The 14,775-nt window shown below is 52.0% G+C and overlaps 2 protein-coding genes across 13 annotated transcripts; both read left to right on the forward strand.

Annotated features, from left to right (window-relative positions):
* The first annotated feature begins 2,555 nt into the window (after window positions 1-2,555).
* MPV17 (mitochondrial inner membrane protein MPV17) lies at window positions 2,556-13,020 on the forward strand. 12 transcript variants are annotated; one of them, XR_009544076.1, is made up of 8 exons: window positions 2,688-3,134; window positions 9,883-9,998; window positions 10,196-10,288; window positions 10,373-10,468; window positions 10,717-10,749; window positions 11,008-11,060; window positions 12,049-12,192; window positions 12,541-13,020. XR_009544076.1 is itself a non-coding variant. In XM_060169078.1 (7 exons), the coding sequence occupies exons 3-7, from the start codon at window positions 9,972-9,974 to the stop codon at window positions 12,237-12,239; spliced, it is 630 nt and encodes a 209-aa protein (XP_060025061.1). In that variant the 5' UTR covers window positions 2,556-2,572; window positions 3,060-3,134; window positions 9,918-9,971; the 3' UTR covers window positions 12,240-13,020. The 12 variants fall into 12 exon arrangements, 10 of the variants coding, with proteins under 10 accessions (XP_060025061.1, XP_060025057.1, XP_060025059.1 ...); XM_060169078.1 differs by lacking the exon at window positions 11,008-11,060 and adding an exon at window positions 2,556-2,572 and having other exon boundaries at window positions 3,060-3,134; window positions 9,918-9,998; window positions 10,717-10,939; window positions 12,049-13,020; XM_060169074.1 differs by lacking the exon at window positions 11,008-11,060 and adding an exon at window positions 2,561-2,572 and having other exon boundaries at window positions 3,060-3,134; window positions 10,717-10,939; window positions 12,049-13,020.
* UCN (urocortin) lies at window positions 12,543-14,731 on the forward strand. The gene is made up of 3 exons (XM_060169082.1): window positions 12,543-12,679; window positions 13,670-13,916; window positions 14,178-14,731. The coding sequence occupies exon 3, from the start codon at window positions 14,191-14,193 to the stop codon at window positions 14,569-14,571; it is 381 nt and encodes a 126-aa protein (XP_060025065.1). The 5' UTR covers window positions 12,543-12,679; window positions 13,670-13,916; window positions 14,178-14,190; the 3' UTR covers window positions 14,572-14,731.
* The last annotated feature ends 44 nt before the right edge of the window (window positions 14,732-14,775 follow it).

Raw genomic sequence — 14,775 nt, forward strand, 5'->3', positions numbered from 1 at the left:
CTTTTCTTCTCTAGATTAAATATCTTAAGTTACTTTAACCATTCTTTTACACGTCATGATTTTTGATCCTTCATTATACTGTCACATTGTTGACTTATTAAACATATTTAGCTACACTATTTCAACTATAGGAGGTATTTCAAACCCAAGCACAGTAGTGTATTATAGCTCATTTTGTTAGAATCCTCTTGTGGGATGTTGCAGACTCACGGTGACTGCAATATTGCCTCTTAAGCAAGGATAGACCCCACAAGGAGAAATAAGCAGACCATAGTCTTGGAATGTAGAAGAGTACAACCTGAGGTTTGGGGCAGGGAGTAGTCAGATGACTTCAGGAAATAGAGAAAAACACATAGCCAGCTCCTATTTAAGGGAGTGGAGATTAGTTCAGTGCCTACCTGGAACAGAACACTTTGACACTGTAGACTGATTGGCCAAATATCTGGGAACAGCTTTCTGCTGCTTCAGGGTAGGGAATTTAGCATGTGAGAAAATCTTTAAGAGGAAAGGAATCAAGTAGTTCAGTTCCTCCCCTGTACAGAAGAGGAAACAGATTTGGAGGCAACCCAGACCATTAGCAGCAGAGAGACAACTCACGTCAATGCAGAGCAGCCAAGTATGCCCCATCCTATTGTGCCAGCTCAGGTTATGCCAGTTTTCTTTTTGAGAGGACTGGTAGGGAAGTGCTTTCCATTGCAAAGGAGCTTTGTTCATTCTACACAGCAGCCCTTTGACACTGCCTCAGGAAATCCCACTTTCAGTGGTAGAAGAGATGGGGCCTGGGGACCCATGTCATTGAGGCTGTAGGTTGGTGTTGGCAGCCCTGCTTCTGCTGCTGGGTCTCTGCCCTAATCTCATCCTCCAAAAGAAAAGCAGGAAAATGCTTTCAGCCCTTGCTCTCTTTCTCTGCCATAAGCCCTTTTTGCCCCAGGCCACTCCCCTTCCAAACTTTCCTCCTGATATATACTTGATACTATCCATAGGTTCCTGTACTTTTCTTCCTTTGTGCCTTTGCTCACACTATTCCCTCCTCTTGCAGTGTCCTTTTCCACCATCTCCACCTAAGTCCTATTCATTGTTCAAGGCCCCCGCTCAAATTCCACCTCCACCAAGGGGCTTCCCAGATTTCTCCAGTAAAAATTATTCTCCCATGCGCTCCCAAGAGAAAAGGAAGGAAAAGAGGTTAAATGAGAGTTTATTAGGCACTTGATCTATTTCAAGTACTTTAGCATATGTTACTTAATTTAACCCTATGAGGTTGGTATTGCCCCATTTTACTTGACAAAGATAAGATTCTGAGAGGTTAAGCAGTCTGAATAAGGCCACATAACTACTGAGTGGTGGTAGACAGTCTGACTTCAGAATACAACTTTCCAACTTAGCACATTTGGTCTCCTATTACTAGTGTAAATTCACTCCTCTAGCATGGTGTTTTGCATATAGAAAGCTTCAGTTAAATGTTTGTGACATCGAATTCTCTTGCCTCCTTACTGTGTTTCTCCAGTTTTCTGTTACAGGATTCTCCCTGCCTTAATCATATAGGAATTGAGTAAACTGGGGCTGGAGCTAGCCAGGTAAAGACCCTGAAAGAGTCAGATATGGTTGCCTCCTGAAGTGTGAGCTCCCTAGGGATGATTAAGCAAAGGCTGTCAGCCTTGTGAATGTTTCCACTACCCTAGAAAGGATGTTGCAGTATATTCACAAAATTTTAGAATGTTAGAGCTGGAAAGCGATTAGGAAATCACCTCATCTATTGGCTTCCTAACAGTTTTAGTTGTGGGCCCTTGTTTAAATGTGGCTTTTTCTAGAAGTATACGTGTATTTTTTAAAAGCTTAGGTAAAGAAGAACCTGTGATACCCCTTCCCCAAACATCTATAAAGCTCTAAAACTGAGGAGCCCAGTTTGAAAAACAAAGTCCAACCTCCTAATTTAACAGATGAGGAACTTCAAGTCTACTGATGACCAAGGCTGCAAACCCGCTAGTTATGAAACCAGTATCTAAACTGGAGGTTCTGTAATCCGAATTATTTCCATGGAACAGTCATCTTTACGCAGCATTTCTAAAGGCTACCGTGCACAAAGCATTGAACTAGTTGCTATGAGGACGACAAATACGAACAAGACCCAGTTCCACCCATTCAGGAGCTCACAGTTGAGGCTAGTGAAGAACTTAGACTTTTTTTTAAAAAAAGTAACACACACGCACGCATTTAACTATGCCTAATAGTTTCCAAACTATGATTCCTGAGACCGAGAACGACGTCTGGACCTTGGCCAGTTCCGGGATGCGGGAACAGTGAGAGTCTATCCAGGTTAAGAGGCCCGTGCAGCAGGGAGAGAAGGGGCAGAAGCAGACAGAGGTCGGACCCACGTGGGCAGGCGGGCCCCGCACCAAGACTCAGCGCAGACCGAGCCGAGCCCCTCTCCACGGTATTAGTGTCTGAATCCACTCCCATTCCGGCCCCGGATGCAGGGGAAAGCCTAGGGGTCAGCCGAGCGGAAGGGGCGGGATTTGGGGCGGAAGTCCCTCCGCCGCTCAGGTCACGTGGGAGGGGCTGAGCTCGCGCGCTGGTGAGTAGCGAGAGTTCCGGGGTCACCCGCTCAAAGCGCAGCGATTCTGTAGCGGCAGCAGCGTTTGTGACCGTTCCAGGTCCAGGGAGTCAGAGGCCGTTTTTCTGGGGTGGAGTTGGGCTCAGGAAGGATGCGGGGTGGTTCCAACTGAGAGTCTGAATCTAGGGACCGACCAGGCTCTGGGTGAAAGCCAGAGCAAACCTGTCCTCTTGTGTGCCTCGGTCGGGACAGAGGCCCCCAGATAGACCTGCTTCAGGGCTGGGGGTGGGGTGGCGGGTGGCGGCTACCGATATTCCATAGCCGCCCACAGCCTTCCTCTCGTCCCCGATTGCCTAAGGGGATCCCTGTGACAGGAAGCTGTCCAGGAAGCCTCTGCCCATTTAGAAGCGGGAGGGGAAGAGGGAGTGGGCACAAGGGAAGGACAAAAGTCTCTTTAACTGTGGAGAGGGGCAGTGGGGGTGACCCCCCTCTCCTCTCGCCTTGACAGAAAGCATGGCACTTTGGCGGGCATACCAGCGGGCTCTGACTGCTCACCCGTGGAAAGTACAGGTCCTGACAGCTGGTAAGTGTCCCTGTGGGACCTAGTGGTACCAGCGCAGGCTGATCTGGGAGGCAGAAGCTCGCTGCACCCCCGCCATCATTATTTGCTTTTATTCAGACCCCTTGAAGGATTGGCTCTCACCCCAGTCTGTTTTGGAGGGAGGGTCCCCAAGGCTGTTCTTAAGGAAAGGGCTATGCATAGATGACCTGGCTATAAAGTAGGATCTGAAAGTCCTCACAAACCTGAGGAGTCATCCCCTTAGGATAAAGAAAGGCATTGCCCCGAGGAGGCCTTAACTTAGAAAATGAACAATAACAAAGGCTCCTTTAAGATTTCACAGTGTGCAAAACACTTTCAGCACGCATTATCTCATAGGGTCCCCACAAAGGTGGGGACACAAAGTGGGCTAAGATTACTTGGGTCCACATTAGATCACACACCTAATAAGTGCTGGAATCAGACTCTTACCCCAGTTTATTTTTCTTAGTATTGTTCTTATTGTGAAATATATCTTAATACACACAAAAAAATGATTAAGATATGTGTGTACCATTGAAATAAAAGTAAACTGAATACTCCTGTATCAGTACCCAGCTTTGAGACCCCTTGAATGCCTGTCCCTAATTCATACATCCTAAGAAATAACCACTTTCCTGAGTTTTGTTTATATCATTCTTTTGCTTTTCTTATAGTTTACTATCTATGGATGTATCCTCAAACAATATACTAATCAAGGATTTATTTTTACTCTAAATCCAGTGATTGAGTAGCGACCTCACAAAGGTAACCCAGTGACTTACCTGTATTTATTTTCATTTCATTTTGCAGATTAGCTAATATGAGAGGAGATGGCACAGAGATAAATTTTATATAGGGGGAAGGATTGGAAGGCCTGTGACTACTGGGGCAGTGCGAGAGTGACCAGTTAAGATAAGGTCTTGCCTATGTTTAGAGGAAGGGAACAGGATTCTAATGAGGACCATGGGCGTCTGAGAGGAAGACTGTTAAAAAGGGGTGGGGTGGGGGGATGCTACTGAAAGCCAGGATACAACAAAATTCCTGTTACTGGAATAGCCCCACATCAGCACTAGGAACTTCATTGAGTGACTGGCCAAGGAGTCTTTTGCTCCTCCCTGGGCCCCTCTCCAGCCTCCTGTGCCCAGCTATCCCCCATCCTGTCCTCAGAGTGTCCGTCAGCCTGCATGACTCACCTGGCTGCGTGTGTGGTGACTCATGCTGTACTGGGTGGCTGTGATGGGAACTGACACGCTGGGCCCTTTGCCCAGCCTCAGATTCCCCCAGGGACCCTAACTGCCAGAAGGAGGTTTCCCCCCTCCCCTTTGTGGCCATCAAGAATAGGGAGGGAAGGATGGTCCTTGTGTTTCCTTACCCAAGGGAACTGCAGCTGACGAAGGCAGGAGCTAGAGCTCCAAGGGGTCCGAGTGCAGATACGTAGCTGAACTGGGGTGCTGGCCTGTCAGTGCTGGAGTGCTGTGGCTCCACACCCCGAGTCTTCCTGAGGCCGTGCCAATATCTCAGCCCTGAAGCAACCTCTAGGTAGCACTTTTCTCAGACTTTCCCAGACCTTTCAGACTTTTCCTTCCCTGCTGCTCAGTGTACTCGAATCAAACTAATAAAGGGGGGAGGTGGATTTAGCTCACTGAGCTGTTTTTAGATCCCAGCACAGTAGTTCCTAAGGTCCCATGGCATAGCTCATCACACTGGAAAACAATAGAGATTTCAGACTTGGAGTTAGAAGACCAAGGTTTGAATCTCAGAGCCATAGCACTTAGTAGCTGTGTGAATCGGGACAAGAAAATAAACCTCTTTGAGCCTCAGTTTCCTCGTTTAGAATTTGAGTTTAGTTATATGACCTCACAGAGTCAGTGTAGGGATTATCTCTGAAAAGGCTTTAGAAATCAGAAAATGCTCAAGAAACTTAAAGGCTCCAGGAGTTGGCCCTTTGTATGAGTGTTGGCAACCCAAGAACAACAAGCTCTTATTTTTATAGTGGTGCTTGGGTTGGGTTTGTTCCACTAGCCATAAATTTGGAACATGGATAACCATCTAGCCTCAGTTCTCCAAAAAGTAGAGTCTGAAGCTTCTTTGCAGGTACTTTGTTAGGAAGTAATCCATGGTGGGGAGAGAGGGAAGAGGAACGGCCAATAGAAGGGTGCGTTATCAAATGGACACTGCTTAGGGCACATGGCTGCTCAGTCCCTTAAAACTGACTGAGAAGCTCTTTGAAATGCCTCTTAGGACTTTATGGGTGAATAGTCTTTTCTGGAGAAAAGGAGAAACCTTTACCCACCGGCTCCATCCCATGTTGGTCAAAGGTTTGCCACATGGGATGTTGATGCCCGTGCTCTGTGCTCTACCAGGTTGCACAGGCATCATCCCCAGGTAAAGCACCAGTAGCTCAGCCTCAGGTAAGGCACAGGCCTGAGACAAGGACCCATCAGCTGAACTGCAGTGGTGGCTGCAGTAAGAGATACGTGAATCAAAAAGATCTGATATGGTTCAAAAGAAGTGTCTGGTACACCTATTTTGGGCCAAGCCAGAGTCAGGAATAGGGCAGCCTGGGCAAAGGTCTGCTGTGTGTTCTGCAGAGTCTAAGTCAGCCTTCTCTCATCCTTTCCTGAGGGCCCTTCCAGTCTCCAGGGGGCCCAGTTCCATCCATCTTAGGCCACTCTGGTCCTGCTGTGGAAGCAGCTGAGCTTCTGCAGACACTGGTTTCCCTGCAATCTGAATGTGAGAGCTCAACAGGCATGAGAGACCATCCAGTCCAGCCCCTGATACTACAGAGAAGGAAACTGAGGCACGAGGGAGGAGTGATATGCATGAGGTTTCATGGTCAGTGGTGGAGCTGGCATTAGAACCTGGGGCACTTCCCAATGCACTGCCCTGCAATTGAGACACCTGGGACCTCAGAATGCTGAGTATAGTTCCAGCTGGTCTGGGCTTAGGTACCTGACAAGCTGCAGAACCCTGCATTTTGTCTTACTTTTTAGCAGTGGGAAGGGTTCAGGCCAGGAGTGGGGAGAGCACTCCCACGGATCCCGGAGGAGGCGCTCCCCTGTCACTGCTGGGCTTCAGCTCCCTCCACGCTCCGCCAGACCAAGCCCCTACCCCAGGCGGCTATTTAATTATTGGAGACTTCTGGAGAGGAATGAGACAGCACCCTGGCCCCCTGCCAGCAGCTACACCTGCCGACCCAGGCCTCCCATAGTCAAGGACAGTTTCCTGCTCCTCATTCCAACCTCCTGCCCCTCAGTTTTCTCATCTTCCATTAATACTTTGGTTTCTTGCATCTAAGACTCAACACACAAAAGCCAGGAGAGGAACAAAATAGGGGAAGTAGAGAACTTACCCCCACCCATGCCTAGGATGAGGGCATGCAAGTTGGGGCTTTTCCACTAGCGGGCAGAAGGTGGTCCCAAATAGATCTGTGCTCAGATGCAGGCACTCCCCAACCCCTACCCCCCGCCCCACTCTGCTGAATCTGGTGGCGAGTGACGGCATGAGAACTGGCACCTACCCAGGGGCATGATGTCACACCCACGCCAGCGTCTGCCCGCTGGGCTCTGCGCCCAGCCTGGCATTGGGGCATCACCGCCCGGCAGCCCCTTGTCCTGCCCCATCGGGGCTCAGGCATTATGTCTCGGCAGGCCTGTAGTCCCAACGCCCTGGAAACAAGTCCAAGGAAAGGGGAGCCAGAGCACTGGAGGGTCCAGATCAACCAAATATGTCCAAGAGGACTCCCAGAGCCTAGGACAGTTGGGGTCTGTTTGGGCTCTGGGTTGGGGAAGGTGGGATGAGGAATCTGGATGTCAGCCCTTCCTGCTCAATCACTCTGACCAAAAAAGGCCTTGCTCTGTGCTTAGACCAAAGCCTTAGAGCTCCCTGGAGCTGCTGCAGGCCCACGGGGCCTCATGATCTGTGTTCCTCCAGATGAGGAACTGGGCATGGTTCTGTCTGAAATGGACAGAACTGGCAGGGCTACAGGCTACACACCACCTGCTCACTCCTGCTGCTTGGTTGTCTCTCAGGCCTGATGGGCATGGTTTGGGGGCCTGGAATCCATCTTTCTCAAAGGCTGCAGGGTTGCAGGACTGTGGGACTGCATGTCAGGGACTTTGCTTTTCACTCCTGCTCTGCCTTTAGCTTGTGTGACTGTTGGTAAGCCGTGAAGAGTGAAAACACCCCTCTCTTTGTGACTGTTTCCTTCCCAAGAATATTGCTGCTTGCCCTCCCCACAAGGTGACAAGGAACAGAGGTGGTCACATTCTGGGGAGTGAAAGACAGAGAGGAAGTGCGTTAGTCCAGGAAGTGTCTTTGATATGCAGGCCTTTGGGGCCTTGTTTGGGCAGGAATCCCCCATGAGTAGCAGCCACAGGAGCTTCTTGGTGCCCACTGGCCCCTGAGCCCAGGTCTCAGCCTCTGCTGGGGATTCCCTGGCCTCCTGTACCCCCTTGAGAGAAGGCCTGGTTTTAGGCTCCACTCCTTAGCAAGTCACCTCATCTCTCAAAGACATTAAATGGGGGTGTGACCTCTACCTTCCAGACCTTTTGTGAGGATTAAATGTATGAGAGCCCTTTTGTATACTGTAAACATCTTGCCAAATGTCAAACTGTTAGTCCCTTCATTTAAGCAGTGACTATCTTTCTGTTCCCCCTTCCCCAGGCCTCGTCAGGGTCACTCTTCCCTTATGCATGGGCACAACAGCTCCCTCTCCTCCCTGGGCACGCAGCTGGTGACCCCAAGTTGTTAGGGAGAGGGGATAGGGTGTTCAGTGCCAATTGTGGAGGGGGAGCGAGCCTTCAGCCCCACTGCTCCTCACACCTTGAGCCTGGGTGCATCCTTTGGGCTACACTTGGCGTCCTCTGTGCCCTTCCCAGGGCAGTCTTGTTGTCTGGGTGGTACCTCTGACATTTCTCCCAGTTTATTTTCTGAGCACCTGCCAGGCTCGGTATGGTGGGGGATAAGAGAACAAAGACGTCTAGGATTCTGTCCTTGCCCTCTGAGAGGCCATGTCTAGCCATGTTCTGGGAAGGGCCTCCACCACTTTGGGAGTTTCAGGGAGAGGAGAGGCAGGCCTCCCTTGGTGGGTGTGCTGGGGGTCCCAGCAGCTGAGGCCAGCAGCCTAGGTCACCTGTAGGTGCCCCAGCCCGACCCCAGCTCTCAGCCTTACTCAGCTGCCTCTGACGAGGCTGCACAGGGGCAGGGCTGTGCAGGGGTGCGGGCGAAGAGCAATGAGTGTGCAGCCAGCACGGACGTCAGAGCCAGCTCCGGGCCAAGGATGAGGATGTGTTTGCCCAGTGCTAATTGAGGGCACAGGGACAGTGGTGGCTATGGGGCTGGAGGGGACTCTCATTACTCACTGTGATGGACAGGCAAGCAGAAGGTCATACAGTCACTCCCAAGTGGCCCTAGTAGAAGTGTGTGTTTGCTAGAAACCATCACACCACCATCACTGACGGGGGCTCTGTAAACAGTGATGGTTTCTTTTTTTTTTTTTTGGCTGCGTTGGGTCTTCGTTGCTGCACGCGGGCTTTCTCTAGTTGAGGCGAGCAGGGGCTACTCTTCGTTGCGGTGCACGGGCTTCTCATCACAGTGGCTTCTCTTGTTGCAGAGCACGGGCTCTAGGCACGCGGGCTTCAGTAGTTGTGGCACGCGGGCTCTAGAGCGCAGGCTCAGTAGTTGTGGCTCGTGGGCTCTAGAGCGCAGGCTCAGTAGTTGTGGCGCACGGGCTTAGTTGCTCCACGGCATGTGGGATCTTCCCGGACCAGGGCTCAAACCTGTGTCCCCTGCATTGGCAGGCGGATTCTTAACCACTGCGCCACCAGCCAGGGAAGCCCAAACAGTGATGGGTTCTGTCTTGGTTTCTGGGTGTGGGTGTCCTACTAGTGCTACTTGGAGCTGGGTGTCTGTGCAAGTGAGAGGAGGGGAAGCGGGTGCAAAGACCTGGGGAGAAATGGCCTTAATACCTGTTGGCAGCTCAGTCTGAGGCTGTGAATGGGAAGTCTGGGTGTACCTGACTGTTCTGGGAGGTGACAGGATCCTTCCTTGCAGGGACTCGTAGCAGCTCAGCCAGGCATTCTCCTGCCTGGGACCATTTGAACACTTATGTTTTAGAGTTACTCTTGCTGTTCTCCACAAACAGAGATCCCAAAACCAAGGTGAAGACATTGGCCAGGGCCTTGCCTTCGGCTGGGGGGAAAAACAACCCCAGGATCCCTTAGCGTTCTGCACATGATCTATTCATAGTAAGGCGTCCTGGAAAGAACACTGTCTAGGAAATCAAGCCACCTGGTCCTTGGCCTCGGCTCTACCACTTACTGGTTATGTGAAGTCTTGGACCTTCGTTTCCATCCGTAACTCTAGAGTAAGGGGTTTGCACAAAAACATCTGGAAGGCCTTTCCAATTCCGACAGTCAGTGCATCTCAGCCCCTGGTACCTCAGATTCTCCTTCCCCTACCTGCGGTTTCTGAGTCCAACTTTCCTTCATTGCTCAGTGCAGTGTTCTTGGGCCCTGGCCTGCTCAAGGCTGCTCATCCCAGTTTCTAACAGGACACATATTAAATATCACCACCCTTGGGGAGGTGTTACCATCCTTGAAGCAGCAGGAAAGACTGGCCATTTGCCCCAGAATGAAACCCCTGGCCTCAGAGTGCCAGAGCCTCATTCAGTGAGCAGACTTACCTCCCTCCTTGGGATGGCAGCTTGTCCCTGGGAGGTGTCCTGACAACACCTGTGTACCCTGCACAGGGTCTCTGATGGGCCTGGGTGATGTTATCTCACAGCAGCTGGTGGAGAGGCGAGGTCTGCAGGCACACAAGACTGGCCGGACCCTGACCATGGTCTCCGTGGGCTGTGGCTTTGTGGTAAGTTCTGCCCACAGCAGGGCTGCCGGTGGATTGGACAGTGGTTTCAGTTCCCTGTCATCCTTTAGTTTCCCTTGGACCCTCTCACATCTAAGCCAGCCTTGAATGTCTGCTCCCCCTGGGGGAGGAGCTTTGTGATGTAAAGGCCTAATGCTCCCCTCTGCATCCCTGCTCCCCTCTTTGGGGGTTACTTTCAGGGCCCTGTAGTAGGAGGCTGGTACAAGGTTTTGGACCGGCTCATCCCTGGCACCACCAAGGTGGATGCACTAAAGAAGATGCTGTTGGATCAGGTGAGCACAAGGAAAGGGAGTTGGGGAGGGTGAGCTGTGTCAAGGGAGGGCAGGGATTTAGGTGCTTTAATTTCTCTTCCCTAGGGGGGCTTTGCCCCATGTTTTCTGGGCTGTTTCCTCTCACTGGTAGGGACGCTCAATGGACTGTCAGCCCAGGACAATTGGGCCAAACTCCAGCAGGTGAGCTGGGCAGGTGTGGGGATGATTTCTGGATGGCAGGCCGGCAGGCCCAGGGGAATGAGGCAGGCTTCATGGGGATGGGAAGGGTGGAGGTGCAGGCAGAGCCCCAGCTCTGGAGGAGAGGAGCTGAGGGGCAGTGGTGCAGGGGTGTCTTCTCTGAACAGAAGTCTCTATGTGATACTCAGATCAGGAGGTCTGAGCTACCTGGAAATGCAAATGTTCACTTGTTCCTTCTCTTGTCTCCTCAGGATTATCCTGATGCTCTCATCACCAACTACTATGTAAGAGCTGACACCTCAGCTGCCTCTTCTTCTTTCTTGAGTCCAGAAGTGCCAGGGACTGGGGGTCCTCCTGACACAGAAATCCCTCAGTTGGGATTACTCTCTCATTCCCACATGGGCACCATACTCAGGGAAGCACTCACCCAGTTGTGCAACGTATTCTTGTCTGTAGAAGCTGGAGTCAGACCAGGCAAGGCAGGGAGTCTGGGGTCAGGTGATGGAGGCAGCCCACCAACCTTTACCTTCTCTTTGTTGTAGCTCTGGCCTGCTGTGCAGTTAGCCAACTTCTACCTGGTCCCTCTTCATTACAGGTATGACAGATCCCCACACCACCCTTCAAGGAAGATGCGCATTATGAACGGTTGGAGACAAAGTGATTCTCATTTTAACCTTGAACTACCTTAGACCCCCCAGAACACTCTGCCCTGGTCAGAGCTCCTCAGACTCCTGAGCATTTTATTACAGAGCATCCCAGAGTGTCTGCCCGCTGACTTCTTTCATCTTCCTAGGGAGGATCTTGCTCCACAGTCCTTGTCTCCATCCCACCTGGGCTCTCTACCTTTGATGGCATGTCTGCAGGGGCAGGGCTACAGCCTAGGTTAGGCAGAAAGGTAGACCAAAGAGACAAGTAGGAACGTGGTCAGGTTAGTCCACTGCAAAATATTATTTTATCCTAGATAATAAAGGTAGTTGCTGAAATCTCAGTAAAAATATATAGTGCAACCAAGATGAGTGGTTAAAATTATTGGAGGTGTGGGGGCTTTGGGAACAGGGAAAAACATGAAACTCTTCAGAGGGGACAGGCTCAAAATGGACATGAGTAGCACAGCTAAAAGGAGTATAGACTTATGAACTAAATGAAACTTTAGGGTCCTTGCAGTGCTCTTTGGAACTAGAGCAAGGTATGTTTAAAATAAAGAGAAGGAGGTGCTGCTTTATATGGCAGGCAGCACATTTTTCGGAAGATGAGATCTCAGCTGTACAAGACGGACAGATGTGTATTTAGAAGGAGCCTGGACAGGAGTACGAATAATGGAGCCATGCATGGCGAGATGGCGGCTGAGGGGGGGTTAACTTTGGAGCTTTTGTCCAGGAGACAGAGCTCTGGGCTGGCACCAGAACCCGAGCTGGTTTTCCTCTCGTCTGAGCCACACATCCCTCCGTGGGGGCTGAAGGAAGGAGAGCTAAATCTGGGCATTCTTGGAAATAATCCCCCTTATCCCACTGTACTTTCCCATCTCTCCCTGCTTGCTTGTCCTTGTTCTGCTTCTTCTTCACGGTACCATCCCTGTTCCTTAGGTTGGCTGTCGTCCAGTGTGTTGCTGTTATCTGGAACTCCTACCTGTCCTGGAAGGCACATCGGCTCTAAGTCTGCCTCACTCCATCATTTCAAGCTTGCAGTGATGCAGCTTGACCCTGGAAGGGTCAAACCACCTCCTCAAAGTGGGCACATTGGTTTTCACAGGGTTTGGTGGCTGGTCAGAACTTAATGAGGTTAGCACTCTGAAGTGGCCTGTTTCACTCTAAAATGTAACCTGACTCCTACTGAAATCACTAAAACCTTTATAATGGTCTTATACCCACCACATAGTAGGCACTCCATAAATACTTGTTGAACCATATGATTTTGTCACCTTCAGTTTACACTCATATCCCGGCAAGTACCACTCATCCCCACTCTTCATAGACACATCTGGTTTTCTAACCCTTCCCAGCCCTAGTCTAGCTCCAATTTTGGGGGAGCCCCTCAAGCTCTTTGTATGGTGCCTCCATAAATATATTTCTAAATAGGTAAAATCTGGAACTTGCAGAGGCAATGAGTAAGACCCAGCAGAAACCGACTGCGGAGTCCCGTTTTCTAGAGTTTGGAGAGAGCCTGGAGATGACTAAGCCCAATCTTTTACAGATGAGGACACTGAGGTCCACAGAGGTGAGGTGCCCTGTCCACACCATGAGTTACAGGCAGAGTAGAAACTTGAACCCACATGCTATAGTTTGAATGTTTGTATACTCCCCAATTTATATGATGAAAACCTGATGCCCAAGGTGATGGTATTAGGAGGTGGGGCCTTTGGGAAGTGATTAGGTCATGAGGGCAGAGTGCTCATGGGATCAGTACACTCACAAAAGAGGCCATGTGATGAGACAGCAAGAGGCGCCACCTGTGAGCCAGAAAGCAGGTCCTCACCAGACACCAAACCTACTGGCACCCTGGTCTTGGACTTCCCAGCCTCCACAACTGTGAGAAATAAATGTCTTGTTTATAAACCACCCAGTTTATGGTATTGTTGTAGCAGCTCAAACACTTAAGACCAAGTTTCCTTACTTCCTACCCAGTGATCTTAACCTGGAGGTCAAAGATAAAGTAATACTGCTGCTGTGATTCCCAGGGGAAAAATTAACTTGGCTAAACTCCTGCTTTGGGGCAAACCTATAAGCAGATGGACCAGCCTTTTGTTGTCTGAAAGCACCCTGACCAGAGGCCCTCTTTTTTATGGTGCCTCAGTCAGACAGCCCTAGAATTTAGATCCTGGGGCTAGAATGACATCAAAAATCCTGGCAGCTTAAGCTGCCTCAGACGCCTCTTGGGTGGGCGCCATGATGGTAGCTGAGTGCCAGCAGTGCTGTCCTGATTGTCTCCATTTACAGAACTGATAGCTGGGGCAAGGGACTGGGTCTGAGCAGGACAGCGTTCTCCAGAGGCCTCTGGCCCCTTCTGGAGGCTGAGGACAAGGTCAGCACCATGGACAGCCCCCGCGGTCCAGTCCTCCTTTCAAGTGTCAGAGAAGACTGCAGATCTGGACTAGTCTGGTCTGGGGACAGGCCCCCTGGTCACTGCTGGCTGTTCTAAACAGGTGAAGGACTCTCATGGCTGGAGCAGTCTTTACTCCCCAACAGGCTTCCCCCTCTCTTGAGCCAGGTGTCACTTCCAGAGACGCGCCCCACGGGGTCTCGCAGCCGCAAGGGTCGGACTCGGAGCTGCGGCCGTCATTGCTCTACAATCAGTGCATGTTCCTCACTGACGTCAGCCGGAGCTGTCCTGGCGCTATATAAGGCTGGCAGCAGTCCCGGGACAGACCCCGTGTTCCCCAAGGCGCCCTCAGCCCGCCCCGAGGGACCGAGACGGGAGCTCCTTCCTGCAGGGTACAGACGCTCTCCGGCAAACTGTGAGTGGCTCTCAGCGTCCGCCCAGACTCCCTCAGCACCGGGACTGCGCTCAGCTCACCCACCGCGACCCGCCAAGAGGGAGGGAGGGAGAAAAGGGTGGCACAGGACTGGGCAGCGGCTGGGGCTGGAGGGAAGGCTGTGGGCACCGGGCAGCAGTCGCAGGGGCCCGACAGGGGCGCTGGAAGTGCGCGGGAAGGAGAGTGGCTCCCCCTGCGACTGCCCCTGGCGCGCCTCACCCTGCGCTGCGCCTGTGTGTCCAGGGCCGGTGGTACCATGAGGCCGGCGGGACGTGCGGCGCTGCTGGCGGCGCTGCTGCTCCTGGCACAGCTGCGCCCGGGGAGCAGCCAGTGGAGCCCGGAGGCGGCGGCGGCCGGGGTCCAGGACCCAAGTCTGCGCTGGAGCCCTGGGACACGGAACCACGGTGGAGGGGCCCGCGCGCTCCTCTTGCTGCTGGCGGAGCGCTTCCCGCGCCGCGCGGGACAGGGCCGATGGGGATCCGCGATCACAGGCGAGCGGCCGCGACGGGACGACCCTCCGCTGTCCATTGACCTCACCTTCCACCTGCTACGGACCCTGCTGGAGCTGGCGCGGACGCAGAGCCAGAGGGAGCGCGCCGAGCAGAACCGCATCATATTCGACTCGGTGGGCAAGTGATCGGCGGGGTCTGGGGCCCCGAAAATCTCGACCCCCACCCCCACCCCCGGGCTGAGACGTGCGCGACAGGAACTGACCCAGTCCTGCGGGGCTAGAGCGGCCTAGGGATACCCTGAGCACTCTCCGCATTACTAGTTTTTAATAAAAGTGCCGAAGAGCCGTTGGCCTCTGCTGCGGGGCGCGGGGAACCACAGCAGGGTGTAA

This window comes from Lagenorhynchus albirostris, chromosome 13 (genome assembly GCF_949774975.1).
Source record: "Lagenorhynchus albirostris chromosome 13, mLagAlb1.1, whole genome shotgun sequence".
NCBI classification, from domain to species: Eukaryota; Metazoa; Chordata; class Mammalia; order Artiodactyla; family Delphinidae; genus Lagenorhynchus; species Lagenorhynchus albirostris.

Coding starts and splice junctions, on each gene's coding strand:
- UCN (XM_060169082.1), top strand. CDS start 14,191: ATGAGGCCGGCGGGACGTGCGGCGCTGCTGGCGGCGCTGCTGCTCCTG.
- MPV17 (XM_060169074.1), top strand. CDS start 3,065: ATGGCACTTTGGCGGGCATACCAGCGGGCTCTGACTGCTCACCCGTGG. Junction 3,135..9,882: donor AGTACAGGTCCTGACAGCTG/GTAAGTGTCCCT, acceptor TACCCTGCACAG/GGTCTCTGATGGGCCTGGGT. Junction 10,289..10,372: donor AGAAGATGCTGTTGGATCAG/GTGAGCACAAGG, acceptor TCTCTTCCCTAG/GGGGGCTTTGCCCCATGTTT.